At 42.8% G+C, this 22,620-nt stretch overlaps 1 protein-coding gene across 12 annotated transcripts in view; it reads right to left on the reverse strand.

Annotated features, from left to right (window-relative positions):
- The window catches only part of LOC129815315 (CUGBP Elav-like family member 4), a 146,516-nt gene extending 142,963 nt beyond the window's left edge, over window positions 1-3,553 (reverse strand). For 5 of the 12 annotated variants that reach the window (XM_055869014.1, XM_055869010.1, XM_055869012.1 and 2 more), the window contains exon 1: window positions 2,850-3,552. In XM_055869014.1, coding sequence (XP_055724989.1) covers window positions 2,850-3,093 — 244 coding nt within the window. In that variant the 5' untranslated portion in view covers window positions 3,094-3,552. Of the gene's footprint in view, window positions 1-2,849 lie in introns of all 12 variants that reach the window. The other 7 variants (XM_055869013.1, XM_055869011.1, XM_055869008.1 and 4 more) reach the window with 3 other exon arrangements.
- Window positions 3,554-22,620: the final 19,067 nt, after the last annotated feature.

Here is a 22,620-nt window from a genome sequence, read left to right on the forward strand (position 1 = left end):
AAAAATTATTGTGGCGTCACATGTTGCTATAACATTGTAGAATATTAATAGCATCTATAAGTGCATCTATATATTCACACTAAATGAATTGAGGGTTGTTGTGAACCAGGGAAATAAAGAGGGAAATGGGATATGGAGGAAAGGAGCAGAAGGAGACGAGGGAGAATCAGGGAACGGAGTAAAGGTGCAGATAAAGTATGTGGAGGAAAGAGAGAGGTGGAGGAGTATTTCGATGAGAAGTTACATGCTACTGAAAGAAGAAAAGGAGGAAACAGAAGATAAAGAGAAAAGAAAGATAAAATGGAGTGAACACGTTTTGCTGTGGGTGGAGTCTGAGATTTAGGCAAATAACCTTAGGAGCCAAGCCATCAACCAGCTCAGAGCATTCCAATAAGTGTCAAAAGGCTGCAAATGTTCTAAGACCCTAGTGTTGTGCAATTTTCTTGCAGTATTAATTCCAATGAAAAGCCAATAACTTTCTTCAACCCTAAAGTTGTTTATAGGGCAACATTGCCCTTGTTTGACTTTGAGCTTTTGGACTATATTTTGTACAATAGTCAAAAAATGATGCCGTACAAGTTTTGCCAGCTTATAGATGTATCCAAAATACTGGCACTTTACTTTAGGCTGACAGGTATAAAGCATTATGATGCAGTTATAATGCATGCCAGACTTGTTGTAAGCATGTATGAACCCGTTATAATGTCTTACTATCATCTCATAATGATCCTGACTAGGCTTTTCAGTCGGTCTCAAAATCGCAGCATCAAATTCCACAATCGTAACACTTTATTTGACAGTGCCATTTTGGCATGTATATGATAATGTTGTTTCACAATGACGTTTAGTCAACCATGCTATGACACCAACATAACGAGAATGCTGTCCATGGTGTAGACCACTACAGTTATAATACAAAGGTTATTTGACATGAGAGGTTATGATTGGACCCCTTATGGCATAATACCTTCATATCTATGACACGGTCAAATATTTTAAGCTTTCTAATAACACATTATAAAGGCTTATACATGCTTATAACAAGTAATAAAGCACTATACCTGTTGGCTGTAAGTAACAAGTTACCAAAAAATATTATTTACCTACATTAAAACATTCAGACATAACCTTACAATAACTTTAAACAAAACCCAACATTCAACAAACATCCTCTGCTTGTGGGAAGGTGTGGGGATATTGGGCTGGCTGGGAGAAGAGGTGTATATATATACTGTCTATAGCCAACCAGCTAGCCAGCGAGAGAGCTATTGCATCCAGCTAGTTATAATATGAGAGCGGTGCTGCGAAGGGGGGTGCACTAATAAAAGCAGAGGCCTAGCCTGTGATGCCAGGCAATATATCGCCCTAAGGAGACAGTTCCTAGAATCAGCCGGCATGGCCTCCCATAGTTCACGGGCCGTACGTGATTAACCGTCGGACAGGGAGTCGTTACTACAGCTGGGCTATTAATTAAAGATATCCCCACTTCCTCTTCCCCCTCCTCCTCCCCCTTCCCTCTCCTCTCTTTGGTTCCCCCATCCCTGGCAATCTCCTCCTCCCTTCCTCCTGCTTTATTTCTATATCATCATTATTTATTGACACATGCAAAACGTCATGTTGGTAACAGGGGATGGGGGAGGTTGAGTTTAGGACAACTGAAACGTTCTGTTTATACTTTAACATCCACATATGAAGTGACCCATGGAGTCTGAAAATGCCCTCCAGGTGTAGCAGATCAATTAGTGACTTCATTAAGATTCTGATGCCCTGAGCAAATAGGGAATAGCTAACCACTGGCTACCCCTCTAAAGAGCCTGAAATCAACGTCCATAACATTGGTCATTACCCTTACACCAAGGTATATGGCTGGCCATTACCCTTACACCAAGGTATGTGACGGATCATTGCATCACACAACAGGTATTCAGCATTGTATAAAATTACCATAACACCATCACTCTATAAATCAGCTGGTTGTTCAAACACCTGTCTTTACGCCATATTCAAAGAGTTCCCTGACATCCTTTTTACTTTCTAAAACCACAAAACGTCTGCCTAATGTCAGGCACTAGACTAGAGAATAACCTCAATTACATATTGTAGGTAAGGTGGGTGGACCACAGGTAATGTGTAATGTGTACTGTAGAATGCATTATGCAAAATCTGAGAAAGTATTGGTTACATTTTCTCAGAGAATAATACAGTAGGCTATAAAAAGCATGTACCCAATCACGCACGATCGCGCGCACGCGCATGCACACACACTAACACCTTTTTCCTCCCTCCCTCTCCTCCTGTTACAAGCAACTTGGCATAACGCGCAACAGAGTGCAAGATGGTGCCGTGGACAAAAAGCCATGGGCTCCTCCGGACTCCTCCGGTGAACTTTCAAGCGTGGAGATTCTACACTTGTGAATGAATGCACAATAACTAAATGTGTGACCTACTCTTAACACCATAGCCTAAACTTCCAAAGTTACAAGATAAACTGCGACTTGCTCTCAATATTGTTACATAATAGCCTATTAGGTCGTGATACTTGACAGCACGGCGTGCCTGGATATCTCAGAACTACAGAGGTTTGAGGATATGTTCGTTGAAATGGCTAAATATTGACGAAGGAATCAAGACAATAAAAATTGACTATTCCACTTTCTGTTAACGCAAGTAATATTACGCAACCAAATCCATCAAATCCAATACGCGTCGGTCCTGTCTCCCGAACTAGGGGGAACACGATTGCTAGCCATGGAAAGACATTAGTGACAGGCAGCCGCAACGGGGGCCGCAGAGAAAAGAGCGTGAAGATGGGGAGTCCGCTCTCTCGGGGACTGGTAGGCGCAACCCACCTTTGTGCATGCCCGTAAAGCGGTCCTTGAGCACCGTGAGCTCGTAGATCTTGCCGAACTCCTCGAAGAGCGGCCTGAGGTCCTTCTCGTCCAGGTTGCGCGGTATTTGCCCGATGAACAGTTTAATGGCGTCGTGGTCCTTCATGGGGATGGTGCCCCCGCAGCCCGCTGGACTGTGGCTGTGGCTTAATCCGTTCACTAGCCCGTTTGTGCCGTCCACCTGTCCATTTGTTAAAGTTGCCATCTTCGGACCAGCAATGAGTTGTGGTAACAGCGGCGGCAGCAGCAGCGCAATCTTGGTGGCCGTTGTATAGAAGCTTCCGAACGAAGTAGCCTATTGATTAAAAAATAATAATCTAAAAAGCCTTGCTGGTCCTGCTTGTAGTCCTACCAATGCAAATATGTACATGAATAAATATACATATGTCTCATTGGGCTAAAATTAATATCAAAAGCTTGGAGCAGGTCTCCTTGTCCCGGTGGATTCCGTGTAGCCTATTTATGTCCTAATTAATCATTCATTCATTCATTCATTTACTAAAAGAGAGGAGAGAGCGGATAGAGAGAGAGACCAAGAGCTTTCGTAATCTATTTACACCCCCTTTCGTTCCCCTAGTCCCTGCTTCTAGGTTCCCTTTTAATTTTTGCATTGAGAAGTCGGTATGGGTGTTCTCGGTTTAAACGGACGGGGCCAGCTCAAGGGCTACAAGGAATGCGGGGAGGTATAGAACGAGGGGAACCACTAGGACTCGATGTTTGTGTTACACAGCGTTTTATCTCCCCCTTCCCGTTAAGAAAGCCGAATGGTACGATCCAAGGGGAACGGGGTCTATAAAAAAAAGAAAATAGTGATAGTAATCTGTATGGCGCTTGTGCAATAGCCTATCATGTGCAAATCACGCCACATCCGCAGCAAAATAATAGCCCTAATAATAATAATAATAATATGCTATAAAATATATGTCTACCATATTTTCCCTTCAAAATATAGGCCCACTCCAAAAGGCCACGGATTTTGATTGAAAACTATTTTCATTTGGTGTGAAAAGGCCATTAAATGGTAGTAGAACAATTTGGAGAGTATTGAACTTTTGAAGGAGCTTGAACTGCTTGAATAGCGGGTGGGTGGACAGCGCCTGGTACTGAAATCCTCGAGCCTAGTTAAAAGGCAACATCCGCAGCTAAAATATATTTCAGGGAACGTTAGGATGTGTCACACAAAGCAGTGTCGCACAGTATCATGTAGCCTATAGTTTAAGCAGGCATCTATTCCGTTCAGATTCTGATGTAGATGTCAATCGAAGAGAAGGAAGTCTGTGAGCACCGCCGAGCGGCGTAGACGGGCACATAGGAGGGAGCAGCAACTAGAGAGGGAAGAGAGAGGGTAGAGAGATTGTAAGGGTAGACTACAACATACGAAACAGCACTGGGATCCACTCACAGATGCAAATCTGATGGTATAGACCCCTCAAATTCAACTCTGAACATAGAAGCCAGTACCACTGCTTGTTCATTGTTCCCCTCTAACCAGGGACTGATTTAGACCTTGGACACCAGATGGGTGCAATTAATTATTAGGTAGAACAGAAAACCAGCAGGCTCCGCACCTCGTAGAGTAAGAGTTTAATACCTCTAGTATAGACAAACTAGAATGCTAGGATGTGACGTAAAAATACGTTGGTGCCCAACCCCATGTGCATTGCACACTGACAGCCCACGCGCAAACACACCATGGCACACACGGCAACTCTATTTTCACGTGACACACAGCTGTCAACTGCAAACAGGTAGGCTGCTCCCACAGGTCTCTGTTGTGTGTTTGATCAGTGAGGTGAGAAGAGAAGACGACTGTCACTAGTTCAATTGCAACACAGGCACAAGCATAGCCATAAACAGCAACAAACAGAAAACCAATAGGTGGATGGATGGAGGCATGCTGTCTGTTTCTATGGCTGCCCCTATGGGCCCTGGTCAAAAGTAGTGCACTATATAGGGAATAAAGTGCAATTTGGGAAGCAAACTATCAGACGCAGATAATCTGGCACTCTTCAAATTATGTACTTTTAAACACATCCTCATCCAGTACCCCCAACAGTAGACATGCTTGTTGTAACTCCAGTCAAGCACACCTGATTCAACTAGTCATCAAGCCCTTGACAGTTTGAATCAGGTGAGTTTGTCCCTGGCTAAAACAAAAAGGTGTGCTGTTGGGGGTACTGGAGGACTGAAGTTGAAAAACATTGATGTAGCCTATTCACTGATCTGCATGTGTCTGGAAAAAAAGCTGGGGTTTCAGTCTGTTGCTTTAAACTTGGTCAGAGGAATTTGATAAGAGATTTTTAGAATTGCTAATGTGCAGCTGTCTGTGAGAGATTCACAACATTCTTTAGATTTCATGTTCTTATCTCCACTTTTCTTTCGTTGACAAAATATTGTGCCCTCTCTTCTCACTGCGAGGTAGAGTAGTACAGCTGCTGTCCATGGTGCTGAAAGCAGACTCCGCTAGACCTATACGTGCATTGACCTGTTACTGTCCATGGTACCAAAAGGTTACAATGCCCATTGTGTCCATTGTATGAGTCAGTGCATGTCCATGGTGCAAATATTGTAAGCTGTTCTTTCAGGCTGAAATAAATGGATGTGCAATACAGTAGGCTAAAGTTAATATGATAGAATGTGAGTGTTACTTCCTCTCTTTGTATTTCAATATCCTCCAATTAAAACCAACGGAATTCAATGAGATGGCCTAATAGGCCCATGCCTACACACAGTCCAATGAGTATGACGCCCGATTTGTTTTCAATATCTGGCTATCATACATGGACCCTCCTCCTAAACATTAGCCAACCAATAAAAACAAAGGCAAAACACTCCGTGACTCTTTCACCTCCCGCGCTCTCGGCCCAGCGTCATCCCCCACTCACCGCAGGCATGGCCTGGACTCGGCGGAGGGAGAGAGGGAGGGAGATAGTTGGCCTTTTTTGGCATGACACCGCAGTCAGCTCGCCAAGCGTCCCCCCGGGGTGAAACTCTATTCACGGCGGCAGCGCCCCTCCCTGCCTCACGCTCACACATGCCTGACTTGCCTTCAGCAATATTTTTTTAATACAAGGGCGAAATGGGAGAGCACAAATCATTGTCATTATGTTGAGTGGGGTAGTATCGCGATGATTATGGAAGGTATGTTGCCAGTATTGTCCCTCGACGGTCTCTCTCTCCTCACCTACTTGCACGGCTGCTCTGAAATGTTTTCAATGCACCGCGTGTCGCCCTGAGTGAAACGCTTCCACTGAGTGAACCCATCGGACTGATAATAATAACCAGCAATTAACAGTCAATTTACTGAACAATGTGTCTTTGCCTCCACATGATTGTAGTTATTTCATACCGGTAGGGACAGTCAAATATGACAATAGGGCCCTGGCAATTCCACTGAGGGGCAATTTAAAATGCAAACGACTTGCTGAGAAAATCTCAACCACCACAGGAGGTTTTAGATAGTCTCATTCCCCATAGCTCCCACACAGGCCTTGAAACGAACGAACAACACAAAGCAGACCTTCCTACGTGTGTAAATTAGGCTACCTGTAGTAAGTATATTGTATAAGCCTACATGACTGCATGAAGTGGATATAGCCTACTGTAGGTTATAGTCAAATAGTAAATTAACCTAAGGATTTTGATATGAACCAATTTGTTTGGCAGCTGTGGGGAGTTCACACAACATTTTTTATATTCTAAGTTCCACATTCTCTTCTTTCTATTATTTACAAAGGACTGTGTGGTTGCACTTACTGTATTGCAAGCTAGAACATTGCAGCTGCTGTCCATGGTGCTGAAGGCAGACTCCGCTAGGGCCAATACGTGCAGTGAAGTGTCGCTGTCCATGGCAGTGAAAGACTGTAATGACCACTGTGCCCATTGTATGAGTAGCGGTCCTTGGTTAGCTATGAAAAAAATACTAGTATACAGAGCCATAATGGGACAAATCGTCAGTTAGCTACAATACATATTGAACTCAATCATGTCCACCATTTGTAGTCAAGATACAAACCTTTTATTGACAAGAGTATTTATCCTTTTTCAAGATACAGTATCTCTGTGTATTACTTTTTTACCCTTGAAAGATTGCTTCCTGCCTGCATGGCGATTCCAATTCCGGCTCAGCCCTGTAACGGGTTGAGGAAAGGAAAATAAACTAAAGGTAAATGAAATCCTTGTCGGGCAACTTACAACAATAGATTCATAATCTGCATGGGCTGGTCACAAAGAGGAGTGGCGTTCCGATATGACCTATTCTGCATAGTAATGCATTTTCTCACCTCTCTCTCATCTGGGACAATGTTCTACATCTTCCAGAGCCTTGAGTCACTGAGGCTATATATCACTTCCCCGAAATTTAGGGGGAAGAGCGGAGACGAAAGATGAAAGGGCACAGGCATGACTAAATGCTCGGAAAGTTTGGAGGGACGACGTAGGAATGTCCTCTAACTTTTAGGCGAATGCAAAATATTTGTGGGGTAAGAGGGGGTAATGCGCTGTTATCCCTGCATGTGTGGGAAAACAATGACACAGCAAGCATAAGGAAACAAAGATCCTTCTGCAAATAAGAAAATATTTATTAAATAATTGGAGGTCTTTGTTTCCTGAGAGGGTCTTTGACTTGTTTTTGGGGAGTAGAGTGAAAAACAAACACAGCTAATGGCAGAGGGTTGTAGAGACAATGCTGAACCAACAGTACATATTCATCCTCAGTGCAAAACATACACCAAGCTTAAGTCCTTTCATTACCCATCATAATGTAGAATAAAAGTATATCCTTATGATATGTACAGGTACTACTGCACAAATTGTTTGATTGAACCTTTTATTTGTGCCATCAGTTTATCATTGCTTTTGTTTCCTGGAGATATATGGAGGTTACCTGGGCTGCACTAGGGAGAAATCAGTGCTCTGACACTTGACACGGGTGGGTGTCTCTTTTCATGCCGAGTCCCAACAGAGCACCATCTCTCCATGACGGACGAGCTACCCTGAAAACACAGCCTTCCCACAAATGAACACAGACACACACACACACACGCATGCACATGGAGGCATGCACACGCACACACAGAGACACACATAGATATGGAGACAAACACTGAGTGTACAAAACATTAGGAACACCTTCTCTTTCCGTGACATAGACTGACCAGGTGAATCCAGGTTAAAGTTATTATCCCTTATGATCTTTTATTAAATCCACTTCAATCAGTGTAGATGAAGGGGAGAAGATTGTAACAAAGGGGTTAAATAATGATTTTTAAGTATTGAGACAATTGAGACATGGATTGTGTATGTGTGCCCTTCAGAGGGTGAATGGGCAAGATAAAATATTTAAATGCCTTTGAACGGGATATGGTAGTAGGTGCCAGGCGCACCGGTTTATGTCAATAACTTTAGGCTGTTCTAAGGGCAAAAGGGGGTGCAACTCAATATTAGGAAGTTGTTCCTAATGTTGTGTACACTCAGTGTACACAGATGTACCCACGCAGCCCCACACACACCCACGCGCATCAGGAAACTAAAAAACACAGAGGAGGAGGCAGACCAGACCCAGACTAACTAGCTTTTTGAGGCAATTAACATATCCCCAAATTAATCCGATTTGATTTATCTCTTCGTCCTCGCAAGTGGGCAAAACAGCAGAAGAGCTTATTGCCTTATTTCTGGTATTATGGCTCTGTTTTGATTTTCTTTTCACCGGTCTTACAACAAGGTTTAAAACAACTCCTAGTGGGGCTCCTTGTCAGTCACAACAGACATCTTCTTTAAAGTAAAGTGGGAGGAAGAGCTATCTGAGTGTGTGTCCCAAATATCACCCTATTCCCTATAAAGTACACTACATTTGACCAGGGCCCATAGGGTGCCCATAGGGCTCTGGTCAGTGCACTATGTGGGGAATAGGGAGCCATTTGGGATGCAGTCTCTATCTGGGTGTCCGGCTCATGCCATTCCAAATTCCATTTCACCACAACAGATCAATTCCAGGGAGAGGTCAGGGGCTATCACGAGGTCAGGGGCTTTAACCCTGCAACTGTCGTAGAGTGGCTGTGACACTGAGAGGGCGTGACCTGGCTGTCAGGCGGCTGCGCCCCACCAGGCTTGATGACAGCCATGTTGGTGTCTGGGGGTCCCTGACCCCACACTGCCTCTAATTGCTTTAGGAGGGAGAAGACGGTGGATTGGAGAGAGTGTGAGGATGCACCGCCACCTGATTCTCTTCTCGATTGTTGGTCCAAGGGTAGAGGATGAGTGGGAAAGGTATTGGTTATTGTGTAGCAGAGCAGCTCACTCGCAGCACAGTTGCGATCTATGGGGGGGGAGTAGCTTAAACACACACATACGCACACACTCACACACACCTCACACACGGAGAATGTGTGTGAGCAACTCCAAGAATCGGCACATCGTAACTCAAACAATAGTGGAATCCCATGACTGACAAATGCCATGTGTTACAAGAGAAACCACCATATTAACATAAAGACAAACAAGACAGGTTTATGTGCAGGTGGGTTATAGGGCCTAGAGGACAGCAGAGGTGGAGGCCTCTTCACATGCAGTCCCCCAACAGAAAATGATTAAATATCATCCATCATTGTATAGTACCAGTATTTACAGTGTTTGTCTCCACCGCATTGAAATGCTATCAGCTCCTCTGACTGTCCCTCCTTATTCTCTCTACCTGAATAGCTCATTCTAGAGGCTTTGTGTGGCTTTCCGAAGCATGCATCCTTGAGGGAATCCTAGAGGCAAGTGTTGTACTACTGTGTAACTCAACCCCTGGGGCCACGGTGGACACAAGCCCTGGTCACAGAGTACAGCATGACTAGAAAGAAACTATGTAGAACCAGAACTGATAGTCGATAGCTATATTGATAGACAGACAGACAGACGGACGGACGGACAGACAAACAGTCAGATGGAAACACATCTGTAGATAAACAGACAAACAGAGACAGATTAGAATATTCAGATGTTAGCATTTGCGTGTGCCTTTCAGAGTGAATGAACTGCATTGTACAGTATTGTTGGTGCATCTGAATAGGAGAGTTTTAGCATGTGTGCTGGATGTATGGGCACACACACACACACACACACACACACACACACACACACACACACACACACACACACACACACACACACACACACACACACACACACACACACACACACACACACACACACACACACTTCCATCCGCTTGGTTGATCTTTAAGTTCATTAGCATTAGAATGGGCTGTGATGAGATAGCTTGCACTAAATGCCAGGTGGCTGGGAGACCAGTCTTTCTCATATTGCCTGTCTGTCTGTCTGTCTGTCTGTCTGAATACATCCCAAATGGTACCCTAATCCTTATATAGTGCACTACTTTTGGCCAGAGTCCTATGGAAATAGGGTGCTGTTTGAGAAACAGCCTTTGTCTGTACCACAAAAGCCTGGCTCAGCTTAGGGATTCAATCAATGATGTATATAAACCCTGGATTGCGTATGCTATGTATTGGCCGTTGAGAGGCTTTGAAGCCGCCGGTTGGACATTTTGGCACTCCCCAGTAGGAGCAGTCCTCCACTGGAATTAATGGAATTCTGCAGTATTTCAATTAAATGTTTCAAGGACAAAATTAAATGTATTTAAATATTTGTTTGTTGTACCGGGGACAGCAACATTAGTCATTTCAAAAATATATACTTTAAGGAACATATTTGAATGTTTTTTTATTTTTTGTATTCATATGTTTAGCTCATATAATATAATTTTGGGTACCACATAGATATGGAGACATACACTGAGTGTACAAAACATTAGGAAAACCTGCTCTTTCAATGACATAGACTGGCCAGGTGAATCCAGGTAAAAGCTATGATCCCTTATTGATGTCACTTTCCAGATCCAATTTAATCAGTGTAAAGAAAGATTTTTAAGCCTTGAGACAATTGAGACATGGGGATTGTGTATGTGTGTCATTCAGAGGGTGACTGGGAAAGACCAAAGCTTTAAGTGCCTTTGAACGGGGTATGGTAGTAGGTACCATTTGCACCAGTTTGTGTTAAGAGATTAAGGCTGCTGGGTTTTTCATACTCAACAGTTTGCCGTGTGTATCAAGAATGGTCCACCACACAAATGACACCCAACCAATTTGACACAACTGTGGGAAGCATTGGAGTCAACATGGGCCAGCATCCCTGTGAAATGCTTTCGACACCTTGTAGAGTCCATGCCCTGACAAATTGATAGAGTCAATATTAAGAAGGTGTTCGTAATGTTTATATAACTGCTTTTCTATCTTGTTTACAACGGTGTAGGAGTGCTAAGATGAGGGCACGGTGGCTTCAACACAGCACCCCCTATCAGTCATCTAGTCAGCGATTCTTAACTGCGGGTCTGAGTGGGTCTGAGTTCAAATAAAATTGAAATAAAAATGATTTACTGTATATATATATATATAATTAAAAAAAAACTCCAGTCTGAACTCCAATCGGGACTAAAAACAGGTAGAAAGTGTGTAGAAATCATTATGAACCTATGATTTTTAATAATTTAATTTTAACCTCTGAACAATTTTTCTTCAGTCTCAGTATTTTCAATATAGAGTTATTAGCAGCGCTATTTAGCGGAGTTGGTTGATTTTGTGGTCTCAAAACAGTCAGCTTGACATTATTTATCAATAATATGGGAAAAATTATATTGTTAACAATGAAAAAGGTGGGACTGTTGTTCTATTGTCATAGAATTGGTACATTTACTATCAATATATATTGGATCGCGACTGTGACAACCTGGCTCTGCACATGTATGAAGGCTCATTAATAACGAATACTGAATCAGCATTTGAAACAGTTTACCGTGCACACAGTCTCTTCCTTGTACCTCTCCCTTTTTTACCATTTCTAATACCCTTTTCAGTTCCCGCACACTGTCACCTCTTTTGTCAGGAGAATGTTGAGCTATGGCTTCCACCATCTCACTGCGGAGCAGAGAGGAAGTGTGTGTGTGCGGGGGGAGGGAAAGAACTATGAGCCAAGTGGAATATAATCTGTCGGCTGTATGTCTGAGTGGCATGGGGGGATTCAGGTTTCTCGCTCTGCTGCTGTGGCTGCGCTTTGTCATAAACATCTAATTCAGGTGGTGATGTGTATTATTACTGCTCTCCCCTCTGAAGTATAGGGCTGTAGCACAAACGCGCGCACACACACACACACACACACACAGAGAGAGAGAGCGAGACAACACTACTGTCTGAGTCCATATGTTAGAGAGCTGTACATTGTCCTAACATCATCAATAAGTGCAGTATAGGAGATGGGCTCTGGTCGATTGCACTAGCCACTTCATTCTGCATATTCAATCAAAGGAGAGAAAGGGGGTAGCAAGAAAGACCAAAGTAGCGACAAAACAGATGGCATAATGAAAGGAGAAAAAAGGAGAGTTTGTAAAGCAGCTCTCAACAATCCCCCTACAAAGTAGTAGCAGACTAACTACCGCTTAGAGTGTGTTCCCGCTAACTAAAGTCCATTTCAAACCTTTTTAAACGGCTACATATAGAAGGTGACAGTTTGTCATGACATTGACCCGTTGTCTTTGTAATAGACTGGCATGAACTGATTTATAATCCCTGTATTGTATATTCAGATATTATTTTCTGTTCAGACACATTTCAAGGACTGTGATGTGCGTACAGGTTGACTAAATCATCGCTGTAAAAAAGCAACGTTACATGTCTGCTCTTCATAAGCTGGAGAGCTATAGGCCTATGTATACTGAGTAAATTGTAGCAATGGCTTTCACATAGATATCACCTTGAGTTTGATTCACTTTTGGCACAAAGCTTTGTTGTCCTCCACTTTCAGATCTTTTCCTGAGTCATGTTGTTGGTTGGTTGAGCATCCATCATGAGATGTATTCCCTTACAATGTTGATATGATGTGGTTGTTACGGTTCCCTTAGTGTACTTACAGTCAGTAATTGTAGACAGCATGCTGTTTGGCTGCCTTGGTAAACAACAGTACCATTACAATAAAACAGCTAGGCCAATCGTTCATAGTTTATTTCATGGACTATGCAAAATGTTGGAATAAACGGCAACATCCATTTCTTGGTTTTTGTTCCACTCACCCAACACTGTCTTTGAACTACACAAGGAATGTTACCCTGGAAACATCTGAAGACATCTCCCTGGAATTGGATGGGGAAACAAGACAGGGTTTCATTTGACATTTTCGACCTCTGGTGTGTTCTTCTTGCGGGGGTCTTTGGTTATGACTTAAAAGGGTGCTGTGCGGAAATGCGAAAACCAAAGGAAGCAATTTACTGAGCAGAAACAGTGTGTGAGTAAAATCCAGTGTGAAGGCCATATTCCCCCTACCCCCCTTCCCCAAATATCTTTAGACAGTTTTTGGTTGAAAACAAGATTTTCCTCTGAGAGACCATTGTTGTCAGTCGGTTGAGCGTCCACCATGCAACACTGAAAAATACGGTCGGCTGCAACTGTGTTAAAACAGGTTAAAACAGTGGTATTTTGTGTATTTTGCATTTGTGAAATTATTTTGACGTGATTGAAAGTTAAGGGTGGATGACAAACCAGGTGATAGCCCTATCAAATCAAATGTATTTATATAGCCCTTCGTACATCAGCTGATATCTCAAAGTGCTGTACAGAAACCCAGCCTAAAACCCCAAACAGCAAGCAATGCAGGTGTAGAAGCACGGTGGCTAGGAAAAACTCCCTAGAAAGGCAAAACCTAGGAAGAAACCTAGAAAGGAACCAGGCTATGAGGAGTGGCCAGTCCTCTTCTGGCTGTGCCGGGTGGAGATTATAACAGAACATGGCCAAGATGTTCAAATGTTCATAAATGACCAGCATGGTCAAATAATAATAATCACAGTAGTTGTCGAGGGTGTAGCAAGCCAGCACCTCAGGAGTAAATGTCAGTTGGCTTTTCATAGCCGATCATTAAGAGTATCTCTACCGCTCCTGCGGTCTCTACAGAGTTGAAAACAGCAGGTCTGGGACAGGTAGCACGTCCAGTGAACAGGCCAGGGTTCCATAGCCGCAGGCAGAACAGTTGAAACTGGAGCAGCGGCACGGCCAGGTGGACTGGGGACAGCAAGGAGTCATCATGCCAGGTCGTCCTGAGGCATGTTCCTAGTGCTCAGGTCCTCCGAGAGAGAGAAAGAAAGAGAGAATTAGAGAGAGCATACTTAAATTCACACAGGACACCGGATAAGACAGGAGAAGTACTCCAGATATAACAAACTGACCCTAGCCCCCCGACACATAAACTACTGCAGCATAAATACCTACTACCCCTCTGTGGAAAATGGCTGCGGGTTGTAATTTGAATGGCGTTCTAACAGGAGGTTGGGATTCGTTTGCTAAAGCGCCCGCCGTCTGTTTCTGTACTCTAGGAGGCCATTTCACAGAGGGAGGCCTAGATATTATGTTCATTCACATTTTATTAAAGTGATAACATTAATCCGCCTCTCTCGGCCTGAGACGAGGCAGTTGGAGAAAGAATGAATGGTTTCTGCAGCTGGGTAGAGGCTTTGAAAGGCTGCTAATTTTTTTTTTGTATTTATTTGTCTGTTAGGGGCCAATGGTGAAGCCATCTATCCTCTCCTTTTGCCTTAGTAATAAAACAGCCTCCAAGTCCAGCTTGCTTTGTTGTTTAGAGGAGATCCTGCAGGGATTTGCGAAGTGTGTCTTTTAGAAGAAAGAAGGAAAGAACCCTGTGGCACTGACTGAATTAAAGACAGCCGAGAAGTCTGCTGTGTGTGTGTTGTCCCTGTAGCATGTGGAAGGCAGAGAAGTCCTCAATTAAAACTTTGAGTAACAGTTTCCATTACAGTGACATTAAACTATAAGAACATAACACACACACACACACACACACACACACACACACACACACACACACACACACACACACACACACACACACACACACACACACACACACACACACACACACACATCATAATAGCATCAAAAGAAAATACATCTCAGTTACAAGGAGAGTTCAAATGATCTGCCACATAAGGAATGGCCCTATGTAGCAGACATGAACAGGTAGGGTAATAGAAACACAGTGAAAATACAAATAGGTATTGGGAGTCATAATAGACACAAGCTGTGGGTGGACAGTCCCTCTCCCTGACTCCCTACCAGCCAAACTTAATTGTTTTGTATGCAGTGCTAGCCGCCTCCATAGCTGCCTAGGGGTCTGTCTCTGTAAGCGAGCTCATTAGCATGTGTGTGGAGCATATGGAGTGACCAGAGCCCCATGTCCAGCACCAAGGCAGAGATAGGGCCCGTGGCTGGACGGGAGATAAGAATCCTGGGTGGGTTGGCTGCGGGGGCCGGCCTCTGGGGCACCAGCCTGCGGGCATGGAAAGAAGAGGAGAGGAGAGAGGAGGAGAGACAAGAGGCGAACAGCGTTATCAGGGCAGTGCAGGGCTAGGCAGAGGGGCAGGCTGGGAATTCCATAACTGAGAGAGAGAGAGATTCTTTGTACGCGCACGTGTGGCTTTTGAGTCTGAATAAGTGTTTCACAGCATGCTGGCCCACATCATGTGTATGTATGTATCCATGTACTGTCAGCAGAGGTCAATCCACTCACAATATCCAATACCCCCAACCCACAGAATGCCATTTCACAACAATACATCGCCATACGCACAACGCATGTTGCCAAGCCTAATATGATGCAGACAACTTACTACAATCTTGCAGTACGTCTCTCATTTAATGAGGAGAGAAAACCCCCTTGCTCTCTCGTCTTTTTCTATCTAATTTTCACACATTCTCTCCATCTCTTTTCTCCCTGAGGAACATCTGAGAAAATTATCCCTTTGAATTCCAACTTCTCCTCCCAAACCATGTCTTGGATTTGTTTTTCTTTAGTTATCAGCATAAAGCGAATGTACTACAAACTTACGTTAATAAGTCACTTTGAAAAAAAGTATATTTTCAATGACCATACATACGGTATGTATGTACGTCAAAACACAAAGCAATAGAACTATCTGTGTGGATCAGGAGTGACAGATTCCAACCGGATTCTTTCCATCCCTCATCACTCACTTCCATGTCTCAATCCCCCAATGTTAATTGACGCTAGGGGTCAGATTATTATTTTATTTTTTAAATAACGTTCCCAAGGTAAACAGACTATTTCTCAGGTCCAGATCGTAGAATATGCATATAATTTACAGATTAGGATAGAAACACTCCAAAGTTTCCAAAATATTGTCTGTGAGTATAACAAAACTGATTCTGCAGGTGAAAACCTGAGAAAATCTAACCCGGACGTGATTTAATTTTTTTTTTTTATCTGTGTTTCCTCGCCTGTCTTTCTTCCATTTAAAGGGGTATCAACCAGATTCCTTTTCCAATGGCTTCCTCAGGCTGTGACCAGGCTTTAGACATAGTTTCAGGCTTTTATTTTGAAAAATGAGCGAGATTTTTCAAAAGTAGTCAGGTGTCCTCTGATTAGTTCCTGCGCGCGAGAGGGTAGCTCTTCATATTCTTTTTCTCTCTTATTGAATAGGTAACGGTCCGGTTGAAATATTATCGATTATGTTTGTTAAAAACAACCTGAGGATTATAAAAAACATTTGACATGTTTCTACGACCATTACGGATACTTTTTGGAATTTTCGTCAAACGGAACGAGGCTTTGGTTTTCTGAACATGACGCTCAACCCAAATGGCGTTTTTTTGTTATAAAAGTGATATTTATCGAACAAAAATAACATTTGTTGTGTAACTGGGAGTCTCGTGAGTGCAAACATCCGAAGATTATCAAAGGTAAGCGATTAATTGTATTGCTTTTCTGACTTTCGTGACCAACCTAACCAAGCTAATATAAGGCTAACTGTTCTAGCATTGATTGATACACTCACAAAAACTTAGATTGCTTTCGTTGCAAAGCATATTTTCAAAATCTGACACAATAGGTGGATTAACCTGTTGAGGATGGGGGCGCTGTTGTCACTATTTATGCTAATCGTGTAATTTTTGAAACAGCTTCCCACAACATTCTTGATCGTACAATATGCATATTATTATTATTATTGGATAGAAAACAGTCTATAGTTTCTATAGGAGTTGAAATTTTGTCTCTAAGTGGAACAGAACCCATTCTACAGCAATTTCCCTGACATGGAGTCAGATTTCAGAAATGTTGGCCCCTGATCTGGAGTCAGTTAAAAGGCCACAGTTATTGCTATGAGTATACGGACACTGCTTACGTCTTCCCCTGGATGCCTTTACGTGATGACGATTTGAATGGGGTCGATTGCGCGTTCACAGGCACTACAAATTAAAAAACCCTGTAGCTAGGAACTCTTTTCTTGCTGCGTAATGCGCCTGGAGGACATCGACCCGCACTTGTTCCAAGCATTAGTGGAGGGAGTAATATTAATCTGGTCATGTTTCTACTCGTTATGGGAGTTAAAAACATCATAAGGTAGTTAATTTAAAGCGTTTTATAGCAATTTATATCCGTTTAGTGCGATTTTGGGACATTTATTTCTGAAACGCTGTGAATTGCTGGGCACGCTTCCAGTTCATCCCGAACGCAGTTGGCATTTCCACATGGCAAGAGGACAGCTTTCCACCAAAAGACGATTAGACCCAAGAAAGGATCCCTTGCCCAAGATACTGATGGAAGAACAGCTCAAAGTAGGAAATTTTTATTATGATAAATCGTGTTTCTGTCGAAAAATGTTAGTGGCTTAGGACGCCATGTTTTTTGACGTAGCTTCGCTTGGCTCAAACTGTATTGAAAAGTAAGGATAATTTAAAACATGTAATTCCGCGATTGTATTAAGAATTAAATTGTCTATCAATCCCTGTCCACCCTATATTTTTTAGTCACGTTTATGAGTATTTATGTATAAGAGTAGATCACTGTCTAATATGGCGCACGGACATTTTCTCACCAGCTGGGCTACATTTCACATTGTCTAACCATGATTTTGGTGGCTAAATATGCACATTTTCGATCAAACTCTATATGGATTGTGTAATATGATGTTACAGGAGTGTCATCTGAAGAATTCTGAGAAGGTTAGTGAAAAAATTAATATATTTTGGCGATGTTGACGTTATCGCTCACTTTGGCTAGAATCAATGCTGGGCTGCTATGTGCTATGTGCTATGCTAATATAACGATTTATTGTGTTTTCGCTGTAAGACACTTAGAAAATCTGAAATATTGTCTGTATTCACAGGATCTGTGTCTTTCGATTAGTGTATGCTCTGTATTTTTACGAAATGTTTGATGATTAGTAAGTAGGTAAACACGTTGCTCTATGTAGTTATTCTAGTCCATTTGTGACGGTGGGTGCAATTGTAACCTATACCATCTACCTGAAATATGCACATTTTTCTAACAAAACCTATCCCATACCATAAATATGTTATCAGACTGTCATCTGATGAGTTTTTTTCTTGGTTAGGGGCTATAAATATCTTACTTTAGCCGAATTGGTGATAGCTACTGGTGTTGGTGGACAAATAAAAGATGGTGGATTATGCTAATGTGTTTTTAGGTAATAGATGTACATCTTTACATATTGTGTCTTCCCTGTAAAACATTTTAAAAATCGGACATGTTGGCTGGATTCACAAGATCTGTGTCTTTCATTAGCTGTATTGGACTTTAATGTGTGAAAGTTAAATATTTAAAAAAAAAATTTTTTTTGAATTTCGCGGCACTGGTTTTTCAGTGGGGGTGGGGGGGGAGTGCCGCTAGCGGCACCCTCATCCTAGACAGGTTAACAACAAGCTAAACTGTGTTTTGGTATATTTCACTTGTGATGGCATGATTATAAATATTTTTAGTAATATTTTTGAATCTGATACGTTTGGGAATTTTCTTCTGCCTTTCAGGACCGGAACGAGGCTGTAGTTTTCTGAACATAACGCGCAACCCAAAAGGCGTTTTTTTGTTATAAAAGTAATATTTATCGAACAAAAATAACATTTATTGTGTAACTGGGAGTCTCGTGAGTGCAAACATCCGAAGATTATCAAAGGTAAGCGATTAATTTTATTGCTTTTTGGACTTTCGTGACCATGCTAATTTGTGGCTAGCTGTTCTAGCATTGATTGATACACTCACAAAAGCTTGGATTTCTTTATCTGTAAAGCATATTTTCAAAATCTGACATGATAGGTGGATTAACAACAATCTAAGCTGTGTTTTGGTATATTCACTTGTGATTGCATGACTATAAATATTTAGTAATATTTTGCGCCCTGCAATTCAGCGGTTGTTTAGGAAAATGATACCGTAAAAGGGATCCGTAGCGCAGAGAAGTTAAAAGCTCTTCTCCTCTCAGACACACAGTCAATTACAAAATTTGCCACTTTGTCCCCACACATTTTTTTTGGTCATCAAGCTTGATGATCATTTGGAAATAGGCCCCGGTTAATGACAATAGCAATGAAGGGTCTGTAGACTGTGACTGACTCTATCCACAGACTACTCTGTCCTGGATAAGCTTTCTCCAACCGTGACATTGCTGGCACGGCTCCCCACCCCTCTTTGAGGAGAGGACGAAAGAGAAGAGTTTGCGTGGAGAAAAGGAGATGTGAGAAGCCAATGTAATTGGAAGGGGAGACAAGACAGGGCGACATTTGACATTTTCAACCTTTTGCATGTTCTTCTTGTGGGGGGCTTGGTCATGAATTGAAAGGGTGCCATGAGGAAATGCGAACAACAAAGGAAGCAATTTCCTGTGGAGAAACATTTTGCGAGTGAAATTCACATACCCTCCCCCCCAGGTCTCCTCATCACCACAAGAATGTTAGCCTGCTGAGCTAAAGCCTATGAATTCGTTCAGGGATCTAAAGTTGGTCTTTAGGTATATAGTCCATATCTTCTGCATTACAGATTTGATCCAATGTCACACCTAGTTGGTTGGTTGTTGCTTCTGTCTGTCTCCAGAGGTGGGTGGGTGTAATGCCCGAAGCAGTCCTTGTCAGCGCTCCAAATGGCACCCTTTTCCCTTTATATTCCACTACTTTTGCTCAGGGCCCATAGGGCTCTGGTCAAATGTAGTGCACTATATATGAAATAGGGTGCCATTTGGGATGCAACCCTTGTCAGTGCAGGGTGAGGAATCCTCCACACTGTCAAAGCCACCTGGCCAGGATGCTCTGCGATTTTCCCCGGCTACTGAGGTCCCGCTACAGGGAATCGAAGTGTGACAGGCAGCTTCCTTGGCTTGGTGCTGCTCAGTACTACCAAGCAAAGCTGCGGCAAGTGACAATTGCTGTCAATATATCGACTGGGATGTCAGGAAGTTGGTTACAGGCTTTTCACACAGCCAGGGCATGCCTGTCAGACCCTCACCAACCCCACCACACACACAAACACTCTACCTTCCCCCCTCCCGGAAAGCCTGGTAAATGTCTGGTGTTGAAACAGAAAACACCTGCCCCGTTCGAGGAGGTACTTCCGCTGAGAGGAAGCGAGAAACCAACGGGGCACACAAAGAGTAATCAGGAGGGAATGAAAGAAGAGGAGACGGATGAAAGAAATTGAGGGGGGGGGGGGTGTGTATGTCAATTATTGCTCCGATAGCAAGTGTTAATTAACACAAAAAACAACCGTTGTTCAGCAACAGTAAAATAGTTAACAGTGTGAGAAGCCCTCGTATGGCAGTTGATTAGTCCAACAGCCTGGGTTGCAACTACAGCATGAGATTGCTTTTAGAAGGATAAAGTGGTCTCAAGACATAATGTGGTCTCAAGACATAAAGTGGTCTCAAGACATAATGTGGTCTCAAGACATAAAGTGGTCCCAAGACATAATGTGGTCTCAAGACATAATGTGGTCTCAAGACATAATGTGGTCTCAAGACCGAAGTCACACATTTACACCATTGAATAATGGAAATAAAGAAGCTGGCTTTTTGATGACCATGTTTGGTGTGATCCCGGGCTAAATTTGACAAAAATATGTTAAATTGTTATATCATGTGCTTGTGATACGCACAGTTCAGTCTCGTTAAAACAATATATGGGGAAAGAAAATTAATTGCATCCCACTTCTGCCACCAAATGCAGTAGAAATAGTATGATAAAGGCAGGGAGAGGTGTTTCAGGCCCTGAGGGAATGTGCCAAAAAAAGGGTTGTGGACTCCTGCTGTCATACATAGCATTGTCTTCCTTCCTCCTTCCTGTTCTTATATTTTGGACAGGACCATAAAAACATGTTATAGGAATGGCCCTCCCAAGAACAGAACAGCCTCCTCCCTTGATTAGTGTGGAACCTGTTCCAAAATCAAATTGTAAACAAATATTTTGAAGCTGTGTTTTCCATGATATTGCTGGATGTGTCTCAGGCAGCGTAGGATCTGTAAGGCAGTTCCAGCGACAAGTGGGTTTCAGAACTGCTGCCAGATATATTACCAGCAGGAAGTGGAGCAGAACAGCTCTGGCGATGCACCATGGACATTATGCAAATACTATAAGAGAACATATTAACTAGTCTGTCACTTTTCGTTCTCAGATGCCTACCCCAAATTGTCTCAGAAGTCGAGACCAGGCTCCCACTAAGCTGGAAAGAGGGCAAATTTAAATCAGGGAGCCACACCAAGCCTCTGACATATGTGAGATAACAGGTCTGCTATACAACAGCGACATATGGAGAGATGCTTTACCAAATGCATAAAGATACATTTTATTAACTCATAACATTGTGAATGTCTTAATGCATACCCAACTATAAACTTAAATCCTTCTTAAACCTCAGATATTATATATTTATTAGCATACACTGGAAGATGGCATTTCCCTGTAATCATCTCTGTTTGTTTACAAGTAGGCTGAGTAACGCATGCCATTACAGGGCTAACGATGTACGATTGTCATCGCACACATGGCAGACTTAATTGTGCCACTCAGATTGCGGCTAATGACTTTACGAGGAAATGATTGACACACTGATCTGTGCCGAGGTTCTACAGGTAGAATAAATAAATAAGCAACCCCCCCTCCGGTGAAAGGGTCGTCAATCTTGCCAACTGCCTCTAGAGTGCCCCAGTCAGTTAACATTTTAGAAAACGGCTGCCCCATAAATAATAAAGCCATATTAACATAAATGAATTCCTCCTCGGTGTAGGATTCGCCTGAACAGTTATTAAAGTCAAATTTGGCCCCATTAATAATGCATACACCTTTGACTTTCTAATATCAAGATTATGTGGAATTACGGTGGGCATCCATTATTTATTAACGACATTCAATTGGGGACCTTGATGAGCTCTAATTAGTGGGGGGGGGGGCATGAAGCTGCCCCTGATGAGACTTGTCAATCAAGCCACCACCCTTAAGACCCCCCTCCCAGTCCAACACACACACACACACACACACACGTTGTGTGCCACCTGTGTAGTTGTGTACAACAAGGGCACAGGACAATGCCACCACCTCTGTGCCAAGTCGAAGTTGCTGAGGCCTCTCTCCTTGTCCATCATGCCTATTTGAAGAAGTGCCATGAAGGGTTAGCATGCCATGGAGTGCAGAGCGGACCCTTTCCCCTCCACGGCATGGCCCTTCTGTAAAATGAGGACCGATTTCAAACTTAATTGCTCCTGAGCCAGTCTGAATGACACAAGAAGGGTGAGGGACTGTCACACTCTGGTCCTCAGGGTCTCTTATCAGTCAGTCAGTCAGTCTCTGTTTCAAGCAGGCACACAGACACTAGA

Source organism: Salvelinus fontinalis, chromosome 18 (genome assembly GCF_029448725.1).
Source record: "Salvelinus fontinalis isolate EN_2023a chromosome 18, ASM2944872v1, whole genome shotgun sequence".
Taxonomy (NCBI): Eukaryota; Metazoa; Chordata; class Actinopteri; order Salmoniformes; family Salmonidae; genus Salvelinus; species Salvelinus fontinalis.